This window comes from Heterodontus francisci, chromosome 7 (genome assembly GCF_036365525.1).
Source record: "Heterodontus francisci isolate sHetFra1 chromosome 7, sHetFra1.hap1, whole genome shotgun sequence".
NCBI classification, from domain to species: domain Eukaryota; kingdom Metazoa; phylum Chordata; class Chondrichthyes; order Heterodontiformes; family Heterodontidae; genus Heterodontus; species Heterodontus francisci.
Window position 1 is genome coordinate 70,254,489 of NC_090377.1, and position 25,278 is coordinate 70,279,766.

At 41.1% G+C, this 25,278-nt stretch overlaps 1 protein-coding gene across 6 annotated transcripts in view; it reads right to left on the reverse strand.

The window, feature by feature from the left end:
• The window catches only part of myo3b (myosin IIIB), a 756,411-nt gene that overhangs the window by 336,199 nt on the left and 394,934 nt on the right, over positions 1–25,278 (reverse strand). For 5 of the 6 annotated variants that reach the window (XM_068035378.1, XM_068035376.1, XM_068035375.1 and 2 more), the window contains exons 23-26: positions 9,919–9,998; positions 8,666–8,686; positions 5,133–5,210; positions 4,153–4,358 (exon numbers count right to left, since the gene is read on the reverse strand). In XM_068035378.1, coding sequence (XP_067891479.1) covers positions 4,153–4,358; positions 5,133–5,210; positions 8,666–8,686; positions 9,919–9,998 — 385 coding nt within the window. The remainder of the gene's footprint in view (positions 1–4,152; positions 4,359–5,132; positions 5,211–8,665; positions 8,687–9,918; positions 9,999–25,278) is intronic. The other variant, XM_068035381.1, reaches the window with a different exon arrangement.

The window sequence follows — 25,278 nt, forward strand, 5'->3', positions numbered from 1 at the left end:
AATGTGTCTTTGGGGATCCTGCCATCTTCCATGTGGCTCACATGGCCAAGCCGTCTCAAGCGCCGCTGACTCAGTAGTGTGTATAAGCTGGGGATGTTGGCCGTCTCGAGGACTTCTGTGTTGAAGATACGGTCCTGCCACCTGATGCCAAGTATTTTCCGGAGGCAGCGAAGATGGAATGAATTGAGACGTTGCTCTTGGCTGACATACGTTGTCCAGGCCTCGCTGCCATAGAGCAAGGTACTGAGGACACAGGCTTGATACACTTGGACTTTTGTGTTCCGTGTCAGTGCGTCATTTTCCCACACTCTCTTGGCCAGTGTGGACATAGCAGTGGAAGCCTTTCCCATGCGCTTGTTGATTTCTGCATCTAGGGACAGGTTACTGGTGATAGTTGAGCCTAGGTAGGTGAACTCTTGAACCACTTCCAGAGCGTGGTCGCCAAAATTGATGGATGGAGCATTTCTGACGTCCTGTCCCATGATGTTCTGGTTGAAGGAAGGGCACGATTGGCAACTAAATATGGCAGATGGAGTTCAATCAGGGCAAATGTGAGGTGATGCATTTTGGAAGATCCAATTCAAGAGTGAACTATACAATAAATGGAAAAGTCCTGGGGAAAATTGATGTACAGAGAGATTTGGGTGTTCAGGTCCATTGTTCCCTGAAGGTGGCAACGCAGGTCAATAGAGTGGTCAAGAAGGCATACGGCATGCTTTCCTCCATCGGACGGGGTATTGAGTACAAGAGCTGGCAGGTCATGTTACAGTTGTATAAGACTTTGGTTCGGCCACATTTGGAATACTGTGTGCAGTTCTGGTCGCCACATTACCAAAAGGATGTAGATGCTTTGGAGAGGGTGCAGAGGAGGTTCACCAGGATGTTGCCTGGTATGGAGGGCGCTAGCTATGAAGGGAGGTCGAGTAGATTAGGATTATTTTCATTAGAAAGACGGAGGTTGAGGGGGGACCTGATTGAGGTGTACAAAATCATGAGAGGTATAGACAGGTTGGATAGCAAGAAGCTTTTTCCCAGAGTGGGGGATTCAATTACTAGGGGTCACGAGTTCAAAGTGAGAGGGGAAAAGTTTAGGGGGGATGTGCGTGGAAAGTTCTTTACGCAGAGGGTGGTGGGTGCCTGGAACGCGTTGCCAGCGGAGGTGGTAGACGCGGGCACGATAGCGTCTTTTAAGATACATGAATGGGCAGGAAGCAAAGAGATACAGACCCTTAGAAAATAGGCGACAGGTTTAGATAGAGGATCTGGATCGGCGCAGGCTTGGAGGGCCGAAGGGCCTGTTCCTGTGCTGTAATTTTCTTTGTTCTTTGTTCAATCTGTGATAGCAGCCTGACTGGAGAAAGGCTGCTGATCTGATTGCCCTTTGGCTGTGGATGACTTTGGCAGTCGTCCTCTGTGTGCACAAGGCCTGGAGGGCCCAAGCTGGCTGGGGGAATGGTCGTTCATCCTCTTTCAACATTGGACCCTTTGACGCCGGATGGCGCCGCGGCTACTCACCTCCCCTGCCACCTCCAGCCAGGCAGCCTTGGTCAAGCGGGAGCGCTTCTTCTTACCATTGCTGAGGAAAAGGACATCCCGACTTGCCCGCACAGCCTGTAGGAGAGTGAGCAGGGAGGCATCACTGAACTGTGAGGCCACCCTAGAGTACCCCCTGCCACCCTTGGCTTTGGTGTGGTCCTTTAAATGCAAAGGTGACACCACAGTGTAACTGCTCTAACTTCTGCCTGCAAGATTTTTCTCGCACATGTTTGAAAACCAATGCAGGACTAGTGAGGAAATCTGTGCTGTTGTCATGGTTTTTCATCTATTGCATATTGACGCATGTTCACATACACTTTGCGTCTGCAGCAGCTGATCATAATTATTGATGCAATATTTTTAGTTGGCAATGCAGATAGAATACTAACAGATTTTCCTGCTTCTTTACAAAGGTCGTTCCACATGTATTTTCACATAACAGCTAGCAGAGAAATGAATACAGATTCCAAATGCATGTTAGTCTGCGGCTTTTCACAGTCAGTTATGATTAGAAGCCCATAGTATGCAGCTATTCTTCAATTATGGTTTTATTTCTGTTGTGTGTTTGCCTGTTATGGTATATTTAAGTCTCACATCCTGGTATGTGCAAAATTAAGATTATTCACCCAGGTGGATCACGCCTACAAGGAGGAATGTTACACTTGAGTGGAAGAAGAGGATCGTAACTTCACAGGACGCTGGTAGACAGTAGGGTAAGTACGTGGCAGCAAAGCAGAAAGTGCTGGGGTAACTCAGCATGTCTGGCAGCATCTGTGGAGAGAGAAGCAGAGTTAATTTTCAGGTCTGTGAACTTGGACACAGACCTGAAAGTTAACTCTGCTTCTCTCCCCACAGATGCTGCCAGACCTGCTGAGTTTCTCCAGTGCTTTCTGCTTTGCTGCCAGATTGACAGCAGCCCCACTCTTCAACAGTGAGATAAGTATCTCTTTGGCAGCTATCAGGAAGCAGGTGCTGGGGTGCTTTAAATAGGGCCCCAGCACCTGCTACACAGCTGACAAAAGGTCACTCACTGTGATGGATGTTCCGTCTCTCCCCACGTAATATCGTGGGGGCTCTGTGGCATGCCACCGAGTTCAAAGTGCGCTGCCGCGAAGTGCGGTGCGCTAATAAAATTCAGCCTACTATTTCAGATGGTTAGTGAGATAGAAAAGGGCAAGCATTTAGAATAACCGCCAGTACAGATAGCAATCAGTATTTATTTTAGCACAGTCTATTTCAGGTACCTACCTAGGCTCAACTATCACCAGTAACCTGTCTCTGGATGCAGAAATCAACAAGCGCATGGGTAAGGCTTCCACTGCTATGTCCAGACTGGCCAAGAGAGTGTGGGAAAATGGCGCACTGACACGGAATACAAAAGTCCGAGTGTATCAGGCCTGTGTCCTCAGTACCTTGCTCTACGGCAGCGAGGCCTGGACAACGTATGCCAGCCAAGAGCGACGTCTCAATTCATTCCATCTTCGCTGCCTTCGGAGAATACTTGGCATCAGGTGGCAGGACTATATCTCCAACACAGAAGTCCTTGAAGCGGCCAACACCCCCAGCTTATACACACTACTGAGTCAGCGGCGCTTGAGATGGCTTGGCCATGTGAGCCGCATGGAAGATGGCAGGATCCCCAAAGACACATTGTACAGCGAGCTCGCCACTGGTATCAGACCCACCGGCCGTCCATGTCTCCGCTTTAAAGACGTCTGCAAACGCGACATGAAATCGTGTGACATTGATCACAAGTCGTGGGAGTCAGTTGCCAGCATTCGCCAGAGCTGGCGGGCAGCCATAAAGACAGGGCTAAATTGTGGCGAGTCGAAGAGACTTAGTAGTTGGCAGGAAAAAAGACAGAGGCGCAAGGGGAGAGCCAACTGTGCAACAGCCCCGACAAACAAATTTCTCTGCAGCACCTGTGGAAGAGCCTGTCACTCCAGAATTGGCCTTTATAGCCACTCCAGGCGCTGCTTCACAAACCACTGACCACCTCCAGGCGCGTATCCATTGTCTCTCGAGATAAGGAGGCCCAAAAAGAAAAAAAAAGATTTCAGGTATGCACTAATACCTTCCACACTCCCACCTTACTCAAATTCTGTACAGAAAATCCTGTGTATTATTCATGCTATTTCTGAAATTTTTGCTTTTTCTACTACTTAATTCTGCACAAGTTCTTCATGTCTGCCATTCATAAAGTAAATTTTATTTTCTCTCTTGGTAATATTTGAGAACCTGTTCTTGTAAGGAACAATCCTCCGAGCAGCATTGATTAATGGACCAGCAGTCCGTTCGCTTTTGCTCCCAAGGTGTTTATCCCTATCTACATTTTTGCTAAAATTAGCAGATAGGAAAATAACCATAAGACTCTTCTTTATGATGTTTGCATAGACAGAAGCGGATAAAACAAAGAGTGAAGCCTTCATCTACAAAGCTCTGAAAGTAACGAGAGATTTGGGGAGACACGAGAAACCATGGAAATCTTACCTTGGTCATGACACCAAAAGGCAAATTCCTTCCATTTACTGTTGTGCACAGTGGACACAGAAAGTCTTTTTGCTGATGCAAGACACTTTACAAATTGCATCTGCACACTGTCTATGGTATTTTTACCTTTTAACAAACTCTTCAAAGAGGATGCGATGAGAATATCCTTGTGCACGAATACGTATAGTTTCCAAAATGCCAGTGTACCGCAGTTGAACCAGTACTCTTGCTTCAAAAAATTTTTCTGCTTGTCGGTCATCATTGGGTTTGATGCAACGGACAAAATGAGGCTGTCCAACCACCATTTTAGACAGGAGATCCATTAATGAATACTGTCAGATAAGAAAAAAAACATGAAAAATTGTTTGTTTGCTGGTAATTGATCAATTGCTTCTATTGACATGATATACTCCTAACTTATTTACAATGATCAGAAGTGATTTATATCTTTTATGTTGAAGGATTTTTGGTGCAAACTGTCTGATGCCAATAAAGAAAGTTTGTAGCAAAATAAATAAGTAAATATGCATCTGGCACTAAACCTCACAAATGTATCAGCTGAAAACAAAATAAAAACACAAAAATCACAATAAGATCCTTTAAAAGGTCTAGTGAATGTACATGAGCCTTTTGTCCAAGGTTTTGACTCCCACCAGGTTTTAGCTAAATCCCTTGAGATTATTTTCATTTGATCACTTTTACCAATCATTCTCTATTTACTTTACAGTTTAATAAAGTTATTTCTATTTGTAACTACATTTTTTTCCTAAAATGTTTTCTTTGGTCAAAGTCATAGAATAGTTTTAAAATACAAACAAGAAACTACCATACAAGGCTACGGGCCAAGTGCAGGAATATGGGATTAGAATAGTTGGGTGCTGGATGGCTGGCACAGACACGATGGGCCGAAGGACCTGTTTCTGTGCTGTATAACTCTGACTCTAAAACAAAGGCATCTGCATAAGAACCTTACAATTCTATATCATGGCCCCTATTAGCATATACATGCTCTCTTTTGAGTTATACAGTGTCACTAGAAATTTAGGTTCTTCAAAATCATTGCAGTTTTTCATTTAAAATATTTGCAGCTAAATTTATAATTTTACCCTGAAGTAAGAAGCCACAGTTTGCCTTTTCATGTTTGTTGTTTCTTCAGGATGTCTCATAACTTCCATTGTATCAACCTGGTTACAGAACAATAAAAAAATATATATGAGCAAAATATAGATTACAAAAACAACGTAACCTCCTAGAACTGGTACCTGTGCACAGAGTGATAAAATTACCACTGCAAAAAAAAATGCAGGGAATCAGCGGCTGAGTCAATAAAAGGAATCAAAGAAATCAAAGGATACTAGCTTCAAGGCATACTGTTGATATTAAAATAGAACACAATTCAGGTTTTTACTATTAAACCAACATAAAATTTGCCCTTAATATAAATTCTATATGAAAACAGCCCTATTAACCACACAATATTAACATTTTGATGATCTTACACTTTACAAACAATCAAATTTAATGAAGCACTAAAATGAATGGCTTTAGAGTTATGTTTACATTACCATCATAAGTACTGGTATGCATTTTTGTTCATTATGTAAATATATCTGGGACATAGATAGGTGTTATGTTCCTTCACTGTCACTGGGTCAAAATCCTGGAACTCCCTTCCTAACAGCACTGTTGCTGTACCTACACTACAAGGACTGCAGCGGTTCAAGAAGGCAGCTCACCACCACCTTCTCAAGGGCAATTAGGGATGGGCAATAAATGCTGGCTTAGCCAGTGATGCCCACATCCCACGAACGAATAAAAAAAATAATTGCTTGTTACATGCTGCCATCTAAGAAAACAGAAGTAGGTTATGTGTTCTTTGTTTGTGAACTAAGAACTGGTTTTATTGGATAATCTACAACAGAATAATTGAACATTCAAAAATTACATCAATTCATGAATGTATTATGAACGTACTATGTATGGGAAAGATATCTGCATACGTACAGAAACTTAAAAATGTTTTTTATATTTGGGGAATTTCACATCAATGTGTTGGCTTACTAACATCCTGAACTACAAAGTGATGTGACACAGCTCCATGTTTGCGTCTCCCAGCATGGCAAATTCCTAAAACCAGCTGGACTAAAGGAAGCAAACGTTAAGATAGTAATGCTTCTCCGAAGGGATGGAGGGAAAATCAGTGGACAAATCATCCCAACTCACTCTTGTAAATTTAGCAACAAACTATAGAACAGAATTGGCAGAGAGGGCCGGGAATAAATCGTATGTTCATCTACTAAGTAGAGGAACAGCGCATAATTGAGGAGATATAACAATGGGAAAAATAAATAGAAAAGGGATGTAAAAAAAAAATTTTTTGGTCAATGAGCTGAAAGTTTAAAACGTATGCAGTAGAAACCAGTTTTATATAAAAAAATATATAAGTTTCACAACAATATGCCACACTTTGCATTGTTAGCGTGTATTTTGGAATATCTTTTATAACATTTTTTGGAAAATTCGTGGAACATATTCTGGACTTCATACCTTTTTCTCAGTCAGCTTTCATACATGCAAAATCTGATGACTAAAGTTGTGATTCAAAAAAGTAAATAGAAAATAAATGGATATTTTGTTAATGCAAGCAAATTAAACCTCAAAGGTTAGCTACGAACACAGACATTTTGTTTGCAAATGGTAAATGGCTGGCAACTGGGATGTATTATGTGCATAGATATTAAGCTGCTATGCTTGATTATTCTTTGGCAAAATACATAAAAAAGAAACAAAGAAAAACACTGTAATCTCATTTGTCCCATTAAAACCTATTTTGTTTTTAAAGTAACCCTTAAAAATATAGAACATGCATTCTGCAGTCTGCAATAAATTGAACAAAAAAAAAGGCTGAAAATTGAATGAATTTTAATCCGATTATTTTACCAGATTTCAATCAATTGCCAAGTTAAGCAAAAATGTATTGTTCTTGAGAACCAGTATGAACAGGATGGGTTAAGCAGACTCTTTTTAACTTTTAACCTATCATTGATTTGCAACTGAAATACTAGAAATGGGTGGCCTGGTGCTGTTAAACATCGATGCACTCAGTGCATACAGTTGCCATGTTGTTGACAGAGATAATCCAGTTTTGAGTATGTAGTCCAGAAATTTCTAAGATGTAAAACAAACATTGAGCATTTTTCCATTCTGTTTTATAATTATGAATGTATTGGTTATTTAGATTTTCAATTAATTTTCATCTGGAACAATGAAACCATCAGAATTTCAGTTATGATCCCAATCCTTGGCCCAGCTCTACCCTGCTTCTCTTTTTCTTATATATTTGGATACTTGGCAGAATGTGATAACCCTCTTGGTTATGCATATTTTCTACTGATAGATTACCGATCTCAGTCAAGCCATTGTCCATGGACATGGACTGATTCTCAGAAAGATAAAGCTATTGTGCAGAAAAATTAAAGGGACAATCCACTTACGCCATTCTTATACACCCCTGGCAGCCTGTTCAAAAACACTGCAGGGAAACACTCATGAATAGCGTCTAGGAATGTAAAACAGAGATGGGACTGGAAATTTGGGCTCAGAGCGCTTGGGGGAGCACAGGGTTAATACTCTGTGACAGAACAGTGAGCTTTGAGGCGGCCCTGATATTGGGCCTCAGCCCTCAATGTTATTGTGCTGCAGCCCTGCAGTAAAGAGAGCAGTTGAGTGAAGAAAAATCAGGCCTCTACTGGAATCACAGCAGGCCTCAGGCAATTGTGGCTGGGTCCAAGGTCCACAGTTGGGTGTCTGGTTGGGGGACTGGGGGCATGCAGTCCTCGATCAGTAGTTGGGGGGGTGGGGGGGGGGGAGGGGGGGTGGACTGGCATCTGTGATGGAGGGTTGGGGGAAGGGACAAGAGGCCTGGAGTTTGCGATCGAGGTTCGGAGTGGGGGAGCTGGAGTATGCAATTGAGAGTAGACTGAAGGGACAGGGAGCCTGCAGTTCACCATCAGGTTTCAGGGGTCCTGAAGCAGTGGTGATGGGGGAAATCAACAGCAATGACCAAGTTCTTTAATGTGGGGTTGGGAGGAGTACTCCTGCTCCTCCTGGTCCAGATTTAGTAAAATTACTTAACTTGTTGATTGGCAGATAATCCCTAAGGTTCATTTCCGTAAGTGAAGTTTGTGATGCTGCTGGAACAAGGGCCTCTAGCAGGTATTAGGCCCCTTATTTGTACACCCAAAGGGCTTAATGCCACCTTCAAGTGTAGTTAAAGGACACAACTTGTTTGTCCTTACCAAAAATGATGGTACACGCACTTCTGGCTGTAAGTATATGTGTGCTTTCTGCGTGCCATTTTGTGGCCTTAATAGCCTTCTGAAAAACGGGGGCTTCATGGCCCAGTTTCTAGGCCTGTGTGATGGGGAGTGTTGGAATTTTTAAAAAACGAAGATTGAAAAACTGAAAATAAATATTGCAAATGCAGCACAATCTAACGAATAATCAAGCTCTTACCCATTTTGTAGGTTAATAAAAAAAACTGAACTGAACTATAGGTTTGGAAGATTACCACAGTGTACTGTTGTGGTGTTTTAAGTTTTCTATCTGACATTAAACGTCATCTTGTTGTCATTCTTACCTTCAGCAAGTATTTAGGAGACTGTATTTGAAAAGTAAATAGAATAAAAGATGATCAACAATGTAACAAGAAAGTTAATTTTTATTCTAGAAATACAGCAACAGAAGATCAGCACAGTAAGAAAGATTAAACAGAAGAAAATGCTGCAAAGATAACCATTTTGACAATAACTACATCATGTGGCTTCAAACCCTCTCATTACTACTTTTACCTTGGGTTCTTAATTTCTCACAGCATTTTGTTTTACAGAAAGCATTTATAATTTTATTGAAAAATAAGATGGAGTGAATTGCTGTTTATAAAAACTCAATGTCCCTGTAAAAATCTGCATTGACAGACATAACTTCAAAGTATTTGAACTCATCACATGAACAAATAAATATTGGGCTTTCTGACTAGATCAGCAGCAGGGTTCATTATTTAGTCTCTCATGTCATGGTGTGAATGCAATCACCGAGGAGTTTTTTTTTAGATCACAGAGTTTGTATTTTTCTCTTTCAGGGAAACTCAGAAATAATTCTGGATTTACAGAGGACATCATGACTTTACCATGAGCTGCAATCTTTTTAAACATCAAGCTTAAATAGCCCCTTCTTGATGAAAATGTTACAGCTAAATGTTTGCTGTTGAAGTGTAGTAATATGTACATATTGGATTTGTGCTGGCTGTATTCATTGATTGGCTTGACTTCAGTTGTTTTCTTTGAAGATATAGTAGCTGGAGGGATAGATACAAGTCCTGGTGACTCACACCATAGGATGCAAATGAAGAACCCAAGAACTAAGTGTTTTGATGCAAATGTAAAGTGCATGTGAAATGCAGTTTGATACTATGCCGTTAAAATTGATCAAATCTAAACTTTACATTTAACTACTTAGAAGTAAATACTTTCATTACAGTTGGGTCATCAGTTTAAATGTATTGTATCTTAGTATTGAACTGAAAAGACTGTAAAAGAAAGTTATCAATGTCTCTAGTAATAAAGTCTATTCTCCCAAAACTGTTCATATAAATACAAATTTGTTCATTTGATCTTGTGAAGAATTGAATTCACAATACACTTTTTCAGTTCGCGAATGAAACAGAAAACATAATTTCTATTAAAGTAATAAAAAAGGAAAAGGATCTCAGGATCATTATGAAATGTGTTTATTAAAAATGAACAAGAAATAAATTGCAGCTTTACGTATATCTCACAATGCTAATTAGAAGGAATTCACTATTTGAAAGAGCCAGTTATAAAGAATACAAACCTTGTTACGGCCTGCATTGAGCTGTGGAGGTAATGACCTTGATGCTGCATTTACTCTTGCTCTTGACTGTGCTAAGTTACCTGGAAAGAGAGAAAGCAAAATAGTTTTATTTAAGGGATGTTAAAGAGATATTAAATAAGCATGTGTGATACACTCAGGATGTGTCAAAGTTTTAGTATGTCTAGCACAAGATGTCCAAATGTTTTCTCTGGCTACATCTTCAGAGGCTAAACTGTGATTAATAGCAATGAAAAGAGCCTTTGAAGCAGGATTGGTGACATCAAAGTCTTAATCCATGGGTGGCAGGATTTTTTTTAATATGTAGGAAACATTTTAACACATTTCAACGGATTTACAGCATAAACAAACAATAGTGCACTGAAGATATTCCACGCACCTTTCAGAAAATATTATGACAAAGGCTGAGATATAATTCTCAATTTAAATGTGCATAGTGTAATAGCTGCATGTGCAAATAATAAAGAAAACCTTTGGGGAATCACGCAACAGGTGGCAACAACATTTCCAAGTTATGTGCTTTGTAAGCTTTTGAAAAATAATAGCGAATAATGTTTCCACAACACTTGCCGATATACATTGCCAAAACAATGCTATAAAATACAAAAGTCGCTTCAGCTGTGGCTCAAGTAGTCAATTCATTTGCATTTTATTTAATGAAAGTTAGTATGGTTTTAAACTTAACACTATTATCTTAAATGGTGCCAGCTCCTTTTCCCTTTGTGATGGTTTTCTAAATTAAAGTTATTGTAAGGATCACCTGTCCAAAAAGAAACTATGGTGCGCTAAGTGTTGTAGGGAATTTGTGTGTTCCTTCTCCAAAATACAGTACCAAACCTGTTACTAACCAAATACCGCATTAAACTATTAACAGCACCATACCTCATTTAACCCGATAATAACTAAAAACCTGGTATTAAGAGTATAAACATAGGAACATTGGTCCCATTTTAACTTTACTGGAACTTGTTCCCTTTACCTGATGATCCATTCAATGTCATAAGTTCCCCAAACATAAAGGTTTTTTTTATATTATTGAGTACAGCCAACAGAGCAAGATCTACACAGCTCTCACTGGCTGCACTCCTGCAGCATAAAAACATTTTGAGTTAAATTGCTGTACCAGGTTATCAAGAGAAGTTATGACTTGCTTCTGCATAAATTTCAATAAATGTTTTCAGGCAAAATCAATGAATCTATTTTTCTTGTGCAGCCTGGAACAGTTTCAGATGACATTTTGCATTGGTTTAGAGAATGAATTATAACTCATTATGCCATATAAGTAGGCTTAGAAATAGCCTAAAAAAGAATTAGGTCATAGCACAGATAGCTATAAATGGCAGCAATTAAAAAGCACAAAAGTTGCAATTACCATTTTTACTTCAGCATTTGGATATGTTAAAACAAGTTGTTTCAGTACCAGTCTTTTATTAAAGTCTATATGGCTTTATCATTATTATTTCACCACAGGCAGTGTAGAAATAAACCGAATATGTTTTATTTATATGTTCAATTTTAAGACCTTTTCACTCCAAACACAATTCAAATTAACATTTTTCCCCCCAATTTTGTTATTTTATTTTTGCTATGATTAGCAGTTTCAGACCAGAAGAGCAAGCTGATCTCTGTTAGCACACTGCAGATGAGTATCATATATCACTGAAGTAACACTCACTGAACATAGTTTTATATCATTATTAGCACATCTGCCATGCCATTACTCATGGTAAACTAGAGGATATGCAGTTTTATAACTACAGGAGTGTAATCAACAAGTGTGGCAGGATAAGTGTAACACAGCAAGTGTTTGCTATAAGCAAAAATTTTAATATGTAATGTGTTCATGAAAAGTACAAATTAGTAATACAATATATTTTCTCTGTACTCATTCTCAGCAAACAACTTATCTGTAAATCAGTTTGGAAATCATTTTAATGTATGAAAGTCTGCTATTCCCATTATTCACAATAATTATGTTTATAATTCAATCAAACTGAATCCTAAAGCAATATATTCTATAGCTGTACTACAATTGCTGAAGGACCCCTGCTGTTTGTACTGCTGAATTACATGCTGATGAATTCAACTAACCCTTTGTTCTCCAGCTGTCATTATACTTCTTAAATAATTTAGCAACCAGTACATAATATCTCTTTTCTCATATTTTGAAGTATTAGCTTTATTGTAGAGTAGTTGAATTAATAACAAAACGGAACAGACAAGAAATCAAGTAGTGATGCAAAAACAAAATGCAGCAGATGCTGAAAATACTTAGCAGGTCAAGCAGCATCTGTGGGAAGAAAAGCAGAGTTAATGTTTCTGTTAACTCTGTTTTTCCCTCCACAGATGCTGCCTGATGTGCTGAGTAATCAAGTAGTGATGTACTTAATAGTTTTATTTAAGTAATATGTGTTTAAATTACAATAGATCTAATTTCTTTCTTTCTTTTGGGCCTCCTTATCTCGAGAGACAATGGATACGCGCCTGGAGGTGGTCAGTGGTTATGGAGTGACCTCTCCATGGCGCATGCCTGGGCAAATTTATGGAGGTTGAGAGTTGCCCAGTCGTCAAAACCCCCCAATGCTTACACTATAAAGAAGGTACAATCTAAATTATGCTACATTTTTAAAGACCCAATATGAATAGTATAATAGAGTAAAAGACTGCATGTGCAGTATAAGATACACATTTCTTACTACAAAAAATCACCTGAAGCAGTAAGGTAGATATTATTGTCCTGATATTATTAGTATAGGGTAATACAAAGTTATGTCAGTTAAACTGCAGTTCCTGCTTGACTTAATTGATATTTACAGACTGACTTCATTCATGCATTTGTTAATGGATGCATAAACAGCTTAATACCTCAGTTAAAATGGGGTGAGGAAAATTTGATAACACATTAAGCATTCATACAGTAACATTTCCAAATATAACGCTATCATAATAATTTTAAACTCATTAAGCAAAACTTCAAAGCCAAGTCTCAAGGCACTCTATACTACAATTTTCTAAGCTGTTTTACGTAAATTACAACATGCGTTTTTTTTAAAATCTTTACATTTCGTGATATAACACTGAGACCTTTACTTCTGCAGTTTATTTTTTTCTTTGTGCTGTGTCAGATGAAAATGAGTTCACGTATGCTGAAAGTTATAATGGGATGCCAATACCACAGCTTAAAAGTTTAAAATAACCTTGCTAGGACTGAAAAATATTTAAAATGTTTGAACACTAATATTTAAAATTGTCTTTATAATTGTACTTTTATTCCCCTCTGTACCGTAGTGCACTCATGAAACTTAATTAAATAAATGGTTACATTTTTCTTTTAAATACTGCAACATATACAAGCCAGAAGTCAGTCTGTCAATAATATTTCAGTTAAGCAGGGACTGATGTATTTGTATAGTATATTTGGATATATATATTATATATATAATATCTTCTTCTTTGGCCTCCTTGTCTCAGGAGACAATGGGTAAGCGCCTGGAGGTGGTCAGTGGTTTGTGAAGCAGCGCCTGGAGTGGCTATAAAGGCCAATTCTAGAGTGACAGACTCTTCCACAGGTGCTGCAGATAAAATTGGTTGTCGGGGCTGTGACACAGTTGGCTCTCCCCTTGCGCTTCTGTCTTTTTTCCTGCCAACTGCTAAGTCTCTTCAACTCGCCACACTTTAGCCTTATATATATGTATATATTTGTATGTGATGTATAGTATATTGCACTATACTAATGAGTTTTATCACACAAGTTTCTGCTTAAAATAAATTAACCTCTGTTCATTGATGAAATTAGTTTTATTATTTATTTAATTTCTGCAGTTGTTAACACCATTGTAATATATAACCAATAACAAATCCAAACATTTGATAACTTTTTTTATAATTTTTTTTTAGAGATACAGCACTGAAACAGGCCCTTCGGCCCATCGAGTCTGTGCCGACCATCAACCACCCATTTATACTAATCCTACACTAATCCCATATTCCTACCACATCCCCACCTGTCCCTATATTTCCCTACCACCTACCTATACTAGGGGCAATTTATAATGGCCAATTTACCTACCAACCTGCAAGTCTTTTGGCTTGTGGGAGGAAACCGGAGCACCCAGAAAAAACCCACGCAGACACAGGGAGAACTTGCAAACTCCACACAGGCAGTACCCAGAATTGAACCCGGGTCGCTGGAGCTGTGAGGCTGCGGTGCTAACCAGTGCGCCACTGCGCAACATAATGTTGATCTATTATTTGCAGACACTTTGGACATCCAGGATTAAGCATCAATGTTTGTACTGGCCCATGCTACTCATCAATTTTAGTGCTGACTCTTGATTACTGTCCAATTTCTACTCATACCCAACACATTTCCAACACAAGACTCTGATCCCTATGCAGATCCTGGAGCATTCCACAACCTTCTGACCTTTGTTGAACCTTCTGACCTTTGTTGAGTGTTTTAACTTGATTCAATCTTGTCTCCACTGCATATTCTGGGCTTGTCATATGTCTCTCTACCATCCTCTTCCTTGCTCAATCTGTGCTACTCACCCTCTTCACATCAGCACCTAACTTACATATTCCCCTGAAATATTACCTCCATCTCCCTCAATTCCCTGACCCAGTTTGCCACTTGTTGGACTCCTTTCCCTTCATTGTCTTGAACTCTCATGGCTCCTCCACAGGCTGACTGCTTCTCCTTGCCTCTTATCACTATGGGCCTGCCCAAGGATTTACACTACTGCCTCATTTTTCTTTTCCAGCAGCTCTCCAGCCCAACACTTCTCCACAAACTCGTCCTCTTTCCCCTTTATTCCTGACTATTTCCTTCTTTTACACCCACGTACGTCAGACCACCCAAAGAGTCTCCTCTTGTCACATTGGCCTGTATCATCTCCCTCTACAATGACATATAACTGTTCACAAACAAGCCCTCCTCTTATCCCCAATCTCATCCTGAGTTTAACCAAAACATGCCGCACAGATGCTAACTCACTCTTCTTCATTATCATGTGACGGAAACCACACCTGCCAAAATGAGACATATTAATTTCGTCATATGGAACATTATTTTTGAACTGTTAGTGGACATTGGCTATGAGGAGAGGCTGGATAAACTCAGATTGTTTTCACTGGAACAACAGAAGTGGAGGGGCAACATGATAAAGGTTTACAAAGTTATGAGCGGCATGGACAGAGTGGATAGTCAGAAGCTTTTTCCCAGGGTGGAAGAGTCAGTTACTAGGGGACATAGGTTTAAGGTGCGAGGGGCAAAGTTTAGAGGGGATGTGTGAGGCAAGTTCTTTACACAGAGGGTGGTGAGTGCCTGGAACTTGCTGCCGGGGGAGGTGGTGGAAGCAGGTATGATAGCGATGTTTAAGAGGCATCTTGACGAATACATGAATAGGAAGGGAATAGAGGGATACGGTCCCCGGAAGTGCAGAAGGTTTTAGTTTAGACAGGCATCAAGATTGGCGCAGGCTCGGAGGGCCGGATGGCCTGTTCCTGTGTTGTACTGTTCTTTGTTCTTTGAATTAACTTGTTTAAAAAGACCACAACAGTGGCTGAAAACATGGCTGCACATTTTTGGTTTTCGGGTGAACACTGGATGCCTGCGAGTTGCAAATTGCCCCTATTTTCTCTCTGGAAATTGGTATAGAGGCTACTGCTTTAATGTTCACACCAATACCTACATTAGAAAGCTTCAGACGTAGGCCCAGCCACCCTTGCCTCTATAAGAGAAAGGGTGCCAAAAGCTGGCTCCTCTGGGACAGCTGCTTCAACTCGTCTCTGTCCCAGGGTATCTTTCAAAGCTCCCACAATGATCTTTAACAATGATCCTCCAGCTTATGCAGTAGCTAAAAAATCTTCTACCATTTCCATTATCCTCTTCTCTAAGGTAATCACGGAGGTAATAAATGATAAAGTTGCATCATTTGTCACTTATTAAGATGATGCTTAACTATCAGCAATAAGTTGCATCATCCTTTTCTCCACTGATCTTTTAGCTGCTGTAATAGCAGCTTTTGTTTCCTTTAATTGGGCACAATACTAGTCCTCGTTTTCCTGTTGCCTGATAAGACACTATTTAATACAAGTTTCTTTCTTTCCCATGTGTGAATTTGCTTGTAGGAGTAATGAGCATAAACCCTTAAATTGATTACATTTGTCATGTTGACTCAGTATTAGTATTGTAAATTACTGACTAGGAGTCATTTGTGCTATTTACACTATGGCCTGAACTTTCTTCCCAATTACCATGTTTTGGGATTATATTTGGAGGTCAATGGAATTAGCGTGCAGCTATTTCAATGGATTAAGAATTGGCTGCATGCTAAGCAGAAAGCTGTCAATGGCTGTGGATCTGCTTGGAGACCATTTATCCATGGTGTCCCACGGGGATTGGTGTTAAAGCTACTGATGACTATTATCTTTATTAATGACCTAGGTGTAGGTGTTAGGAGTATGGTACGCAAGTTTGCGGATGATACCAAGATATGTGCAAGTGTTTAAGACATTAGAAGACACCAAACTATTGCAAGCAGATCTAGTTATGGTGAAGGAATGAGCCCATATTTGGCAAATGGTATACTATTTAGACAAGTACAGTGTTATGCAGATGGGCAGGACTAATGCTAAATATATATACATCTCACACGAAATGTCACAGAAGCCAATGATGCAAGAAAAAGAGCTGGTGTCATACTTCCTATCTTTTCAAAAGTTCACAACCAATGCAGTAAAGCTACACCTAAAGCAAACAGGGTATTGGCTGCATCCATAGGACGATTTAACATAAAACAAAATATACCACTTTGTATAACATCAGAATTCATGAAGACTAACAGTTTGATATGGTTGAAGAGGAGGCATTGACTTCAGAAGATCTTGAACTGCAAGAACTAGAACCAGCATGGGGAGGATGTGGTGTAGTACAAAGAACAAAGAAAATTACAGCACAGGAACAGGCCCTTCGGCCCTCCAAGCCTGCGCCGATCCAGATCCTCTACTAAACATGACGCCTATTTTCTAAGGGTCTGTATCTCTTTACTTCCTGCCCATTCATGTATCTGTCTAGATACATCTTAAAAGACGCTATCGTGCCCGCGTCTACCACCTCCGCAGGCAACGCGTTCCAGGCACCCACCACCCTCTGCGTAAAGAACTTCCCACGCATATCCCCCCTAAACTTTTCCCCTTTCACTTTGAACTCGTGACCCCTAGTAATTGAATCCCCCACTCTGGGAAAAAGCTTCTTGCTATCCAACCTGTCTATACCTCTCATGATTTTGTACACCTCAATCAGGTCCCCCCTCAACCTTCGTCTTTCTAAAGAAAATAATCCTAATCTACTCAACCTCTCTTCATAGCTAGCGCCCTCCATACCAGGCAACATCCTGGTGAACCTCCTCTGCACCCTCTCCAAAGCATCCACATCCTTTTGGTAATGTGGCGACCAGAACTGCACGCAGTATTCCAAATGTGGCCGAACCAAAGTCCTATACAACTGTAACATGACCTGCCAACTCTTGTACTCAATACCCCGTCCGATGAAGGAAAGCATGCCGTATGCCTTCTTGACCACTCTATTGACCTGCGTTGCCACCTTCAGGGAACAATGGACCTGAACACCCAAATCTCTCTGTACATCAATTTTCCCCAGGACTTTTCCATTTACTGTATACTTCACTCTTGAATTGGATCTTCCAAAATGCATCACCTCGCATTTGCCCTGATTGAACTCCATCTGCCATTTCTCTGCCCAACTTTCCAGTCTATCTATATTCTGCTGTATTCTCTGACAGTCCCCTTCACTATCTGCTACTCCACCAATCTTAGTGTCGTCTGCAAACTTGCTAATCAGACCACCTATACTTTCCTCCAAATCATTTATGTATATCACAAACAACAGTGGTCCCAGCACGGATCCCTGTGGAACACCACTGGTCACACGTCTCCATTTTGAGAAACTCCCTTCCACTGCTACTCTCTGTCTCCTGTTGCCCAGCCAGTTCTTTATCCATCTAGCTAGTACACCTTGGACCCCATGCACCTTCACTTTCTCCATCAGCCTACCATGGGAAACCTTATCAAACGCCTTACTGAAGTCCATGTATATGACATCTACAGCCCGTCCCTCATCAATCAACTTTGTCACTTCCTCAAAGAATTCTATTAAGTTGGTAAGACATGACCTTCCCTGCACAAAACCATGTTGCCTATCACTGATAAGCCCATTTTCTTCCAAATGGGAATAGATCCTATCCCTCAGTAACTTCTCCAGCAGCTTCCCTACCACTGACGTCAGGCTCACCGGTCTATAATTACCTGGATTATCCCTGCTTCTCTTCTTAAACAAGGGGACAACATTAGCAATTCTCCAGTCCTCTGGGACCTCACCCATGTTTAAGGATGCTGCAAAGATATCTGTTAAGGCCCCAGCTATTTCCTCTCTCGCTTCCCACAGTAACCTGGGATAGATTCCATCCGGACCTGGGGACTTGTCCACCTTAATGCCTTTTAGAATACCCAACACTTCCTCCCTCCTTATGCCGACTTGACCTAGAGTAATCAAACATCTGTTCCTAACCTCAACATCCGTCATGTCCCTCTCCTCGGTGAATACCGATGCAAAGTACTCGTTTAGAATCTCACCCATTTTCGCTGACTCCACGCATCACTTTCCTCCTTTGTCCTTGAGTGGGCCAATCCTTTCTCTAGTTACCCTCTTGCTCCTTATATATGAATAAAAGGCTTTGGGATTTTCCTTAACCCTGTTTGCTAAAGATATTTCATGACCCCTTTTAGCCCTCTTAATTCCTCGTTTCAGATTGGTCCTACATTCCCGATATTCTTTCAAAGCTTCGTCTTTCTTCAGCCACCTAGACCTTATGTATGCTTCCTTTTTCCTCTTAGTTAGTTTCACAATTTCACCTGTCATCCATGGTTCCCTAATCTTGCCATTTCTATCCCTCATTTTCACAGGAACATGTCTCTCCTGCACACTAATCAACCTCTCTTTAAAAGCCTCCCACATATCACATGTGGATTTACCTTCAAACAGCTGCTCCCAATCTACATTCCTCAGCTCCTGCCGAATTTTGGTATAATTTCACTGTATTAGTAGCCCAGAGGTCCAGGCTAGTGCTCTGGGGACTTGGGCTCGAATCCCACCATGGCAGATGGTGAAATTTGAATTCAGTTAATAAAGCTGGAATTAAAAAGCTGGTCCAATGGTGACCATGTAACCATTGCCGATTGTTATAAAAACCCATCTGGTTCACTAATGTCCTTTAGGGAAGGAAATCTGCTGTCCTTACCTGGTCTGGTTCATGTGACTCCAGATCCACAGCAATGTGATTGACTCTTAAATGCCCTCTGAGAATTAAGGACAGATAGGGATGGGCAATAAATGCTGGCCTAGCCAGCAATACCCATGTCCTATGAACGAATAAAAAAACGTGGATGATATCCACTGAAATGTCATCTGTAACAGTTGCAAGGGGCATCAGAGAGTAGATCATCTCTGAAGTATTCACTACATAATTCAGTTTACCTGGATACCACAGCCTGACCTCCTTCTCCCTTACTTAAAGATATTGGTGCCTCAAACCATTACCACCCCACCACAGGACAAAACAAGAGCCTTCTTTGCACTAATGTGAATATGCTAATAATCATTGCCTGAGTGATTAAGTCAGCACCAAATGATTTCTTCCTTTTCTGTATGATTGGAATCTTCATGAATAACAAACCAAAATATAACTGCACATTCTACTTTCATACAATAATGGCCGTGCAATCAGCCTACTCTTTACTAACAATATTCCTCCTCTTGGTGCCCACATGAACTTTTCTATCTCCTATTCTAGTGCTTCTTCTAAGTGCTAGGTAAAGACCAGGATTATAGGAAATGGTTGGTCCATCATGCTGCACAGAAGGATCATGGGATCGAGGTGGTCCTCGTCTCATTGCAGCTGGTTTATGGAAAGGAATCGCTGCTGACTGTGTCTCTGGAGCGTGCTCCTGGGCAGCCTAGATTCACCTCCCATGTTCCACTGGCATGCTGCTCTGATGGGAAAGGATGGAGCATGGCACGTGCTGCTGTCCCGAGAGATGGCAGTATTAGACTTCTGGACTCCTGGCACAGCCATTCCACTGGGCCCTGGATCTATGACTCCACTGAACACTAGGAAAGCTGCTCTAATAGCTACTAGGAGACCCTGAAAGCCCTGAGACACAACACTGGCCATGGTCCGGAAGTTGTAATTCATGTGTCCCCTATTGACTCCAGAGTTGCAATATGTGCTTCCACAAAGGTGGAGACCCCAACTGATCCTTGGCTGCCTTTTATCCAGGGAACTGCTGCAGAGTTCAAGTCAGTTGCCACTTGCTGCATTGGCTTCTGCAAGGAAACAAAGCTTCTGAGATGTTGCTGCAAAGCATGGCTGCATACTTCACAGTCACACCTGTCAGTTGCCGCTCATCCTGGGAGATTGTTTGCGGAGTTTGCACATTTGTATAATGTTCCACAAATATCCTTCTTTTCAGGTGATTGCTCATGAGTTCTGAGTCCCATAACTCTGAAGCCATAAGTTGCCATTTCCTTACCTCCACTGGGAAGCAGAAACATTATCCCCTACTTCTTGCTCCTCTGGGTCCTCCATGCACAGTGTGCAATCACCTCACTAGCAGTACCTAATACCCGCAAGGTGAAAATATCAAAGTTGTGCCTGAGAGAGTGGAAGAAAGTGCTAAAGGAGATATGCCGGAGAGAGTTGGGGCAGAGGTAGTTGGGGCAAATTGAATCATATGGAAGTGCAGCCAAGGCTGGTCTTCTTCCTCGTTATCATCATACGCGGCAAGGATGAAGTAAACCCTGGTCCTCCTCCTCAGAATCATCCTCCTTCAGTTGACCCCGGCATTGTTATGGTGGATCTACAGTAATTATGACAGAGGGAAAAATAGCTGAGCATGACCCCTTGGGATGAAGCAGACCTAGAAAGGGGTGGAAGGCTTAGCATGCGTGGAACTATAGAGGGCTGCCAGGGCAATATTATAGCTACTTAGCACCAACTTCAGCATTTGGCACAGCAACATGTGTGCCCATGAGCTCCACAGCCATTTCCTTCTGGGATTGAGGGCTTTACACATGGGGATGTCCTTTCCTTTGTTGGGAATTGTGTGCCATATGGTCCAACAAGGAGAAAAGTATGTGCATGTGGCAAGTGGCATGGGAGGGTTGAAGTAAGTAATGATTCTATGTGGGGGTGTTACATGTGGTGGAGAATGATGTTTTGGGGCTATGCAATTCAGTTGCTGTATGTTAGGGGAGCTATTTAGCCATCGTTAAGATAGGGAGATAGAGGGGCCCTTAACCAGGTTGCAGTATGGAGGGTTAGTTAGGTATGTGTTGCTTTAATAGGGTCATGAATGTGACAGTGCCCAGGGAAAGTATGGTGAATGTGTTACCTTATCTGCCTTGGTTAACAACTTAAATTTAAATAGCACCATTAACATAGTAAAATGTGCCATTGTTGAGTCATTTAAATTCTATTCCCACAGTTCTGTAGTCCTAAAAGTGAGGGAGTTGGCAGTCAGTGCCACCACCCTCCAAGTAACACAATGAAATATTTGGCCAACTTGGTAGATTACAGGTCCAGGAGTCTGTGTCTCCTGATTTAAATCTCATCCAGGAGGGCTTGGAGATCTTCATCAAAAATGTTCTGAATACATCCTGTCTGTGGACCTGCTCTCTGGGCACAGATGGCATTTGACTGATCATAATGCTGCCAAAATGTAATCAGGATATTGGTGAGAAATGCATTGAAGAAATTTGAGAGAAATGAAAGAGAATCAGTGTAACTTACCAGGTTGTCTGCTAGAGTGTTTCTGAAGAATGCAGACTGAACTACGCTTTTAAAAGGTGATACAGAAATATCCTGGAGGCTCAGCTGCTTCCATCCATTTTACATGGGTTTTACACCAGTACCTCCCCCAAAGGGTATGTTACTTAAGCATTCCCAGGATTTCCGTCTACAGGCCAGTGGCAGATACAACACTATTTCAAAGAGAGACAGGTTTGATTTCTGATATTTCCTGATTTAGCTATCATATTACACAGGACAATCGAAGGGTTACTACAAATGGCTTTGGTATCTCTGTGCTAGGGAGTAGAAAAAAATTAGCCAAGGTTCCTACTTATGACCATTAGCCAGTGACCCCTGCTGGAAAGGATATGAAAAGAATTAGGCTCAGTCATTAAGCTTTCCATATTTGAATAGCCCATCAATTATCATCGTCTTGGCTCACATGTTAAGAATGGCCATAGTAGAAAGGTACTGGAGAGCTGACAGTTGATAGAAACATTCCCCAGCAAAAGTAAGTGCTTTTAGGGAAGGAGAGAAAAAATGGGTTTAATTTTATACAGAGTTGATCTGAAGTGTACTCTACCAAGTTATGATGACTCCAAATTACAAGCATTTCTAGTAATTAGATTTACTACTTCAGACCAATCCAATAGTTTTACAGTATTCCATGAGGATAATTCTCCAAGTAAATTAAATAAAGTGCTAATTATGTAGGTTCTCTGATGAACTCTTGGGAGTAATGCTGAACACCAAAGGCAAGGAAAGATGCTAAGCTTTAAGAGATGCACAATTTAATGCTGTTTGACAGGGTGAGGACAATTCATAAAAAACTTAAATCAGATGAAAAATGCAATGTAATTAATTTAACACCAAATTGAAAGATGTAAATAAAGTGGTGATTATTTGATTTCTGTTATTGGCAGGCACATTATTTAACTGAGGTTCATAAGGCCACTTGTGAATGTCATTACTTGAACCCCAATAGAGAAATGATTAAAAACAGCTGAGCTGAATAGACATCACATTTTATAGTTTGTTTTATGTAAAGGTCTCTCAGCAGCTGTTTAAATCTTATTGAAGCAATGTGCAGTGGTTCAAAAGATAGAATGCACAGTTTTAACCAGGAATAATCTTTTCATTTTGTTGTTTGTATGGAGTGAAGCAGGTTCTTTGCAATACACAGACACTACCTAAATCTCACAAGTACACAGATGGTGAAGAATCTCACCACCTACTTGGAGCAGATATCAGGAATCATGGTCAATGCACACAATTGTTTTGGTATGTTGGCTCAGAAAATTACACTAATAATGTATCAACTAGAGCAATTAATACTTCAAACTAAATTTAAAAACTTGACATCCTTTGAAAAGACTAGTACTTAGTCAGGAATGCCATATCTACTATTCATGAAAGTACAAGATCATTGCACTGCAACAAGTGAAAAGAACAAAACCACAAATGCTGAAAATATGAAACAGAAAGAGAAAATACAGAAAAAAGACAGGAGATCCATCAGCACTTGTAATGAAAAAAGAAAGGCTAATAATTTGGTTGGAGCCCTTTATCGGAACAATGGTTCAGGTGAAGATCTACTCTCAAAACATCAACCTGTGTATTCTTTTTACAGATGCTGATAGACCTGCTGTGCATTTCCTACTGCAGTAGTTAATCTAATCTAAAAATTAAGGGTTCGCTCCACATGTGGCAGTGGGAGGGAGTGGGCGCTCATGACCTCTGCTCCTGACTTCATCAGGGCATCTGGGATCAGGAGGTCAGTGGATGTACACAGCAATAGCAAGTGGCTGTACCAACTATAAGTGCCTGTTTGCAGTGGGATGTTAGGTGCGGGGGGGGGGGGGGGGTGTGGTGGTGCTGCGGTTTGAGGGAAGGTAAACTGGTGCTGACCAGCTGCTCTTTAGCTGGTCAGTGATGCCAGTCATTTGGAAAACTTAATGAAGTTTTCGGAGGAAGTGATTGCATGGATAAAGGGAATGCAATAAATGTATACAAAGTTTCAGAAGACATTCAATGAGGTACCTCACAGGAGGGTTCTCACAAAAATTCAGGGCGTGGAATAATAGAAATTGTAGCAGAATAGCTCGATAATTGTTTGATGGACTGGGAACAAAGGCTGTTGCTCAGATTGGATAAGGGTTGGAAGTGACATAACCTTAGAGGTCAGTGCTAGATCCACTCTTGTTCTCATTATTTATGGATAATATGTGCTTGGGAGTACTTTCTTCTTGGCATTTCGTCACGGACGAAGATCTTGGGAAGGTTGCAGGCCCACTGGTGGCTAGTCAGGCCTATCTGTGACCGGCAGATTCTCCCACAGCGCATGCAAGTGAAGCTTGGGAGTATTATATCAAAATTTATTAATGTAAAAGCAGGCGGACCTTGCAAACACTGAATTTGATTGTGAAAGAATTCAGCAGCAGTACCTATCACTATCCTGATATAGCATTGTGAACTGTGAGGCCAATAGTATAGAACTACAAAAGCACATAGACAGGTTGGTGGAATGGGTAGACAAGTGGCAGAAGCAATTTAATGCAGAGAAGTGTGAATGATTCATTTTGCTAGAGACAATATCAAATAAAGGGTAGAATTCTAAAGGGGGTGCAGGAGCAGAGGGACTTAGGTGTATATGTGCATAAATCATTGCAAGTGGTAGGTCAAGTCGAGAGAGCAGTTAATAAAGCACACAGCATCCTAGGCTTTATCAATAGAGGTATAGAGTGCAAAAACAAGGAAGTTATGGCCAAAATTTTTCGCATGGCGGACGGGAGCCATCCACCGACCGAAAAGTCGGTAGCGATGCCACCTCAGCCAGTCCTGGGGATCCAGTTTGGATTTTACGGTCCCCAGGCCCTTAATTGGTCTTAAGCCGGACTTTCACCTCATTGAGGTAGGAAGTCCTGGCTAATGGAGCTGCCGCCAATCAGCAGACCAGCATCTCTTAGTCCCAGTAGCGCCACCGGGATCGGTGGCCACTGCTGGGAATGCAACCCAGCTTCCACATGAAGAGAAAGGATGGCCCTGGAAAAAGGTAGGTTTTTGGGGCCTCACTGGAGGTGATTGGTCAGGCCCTGGCAAGGCAAGGGGGGTCAATTGGGGAGGCGGGGGATGTTTTGACCCTGATCAGGGGGGCCCCTCCCAGGCCATCAGAAAGTTGCCTACTTGGGCAGTTTTAAAATCTTTGTCTTTTGCGAGGAGCAGCCTTGATAGAACGGGGTGCGGAGCGGACTTTCAGCTGAGCGGTCAATTTCAGTAAGTTACAAGTTAATCCCTTTTTTGTTTCGGAGGACCGGGGACTGCTGGGTAGGGGAAAACTATTTATTTGGGCAGTGGCAGTACCCGAGACACTACACGTGTAGTGTCTCCCACCCACCCTCCTCCTCTAACCAAAAAAAAAAGGACTCTAGGGTGTTGATAAGGTAAGCTTTTTATTTAAAAAGTTCAGTCCGTC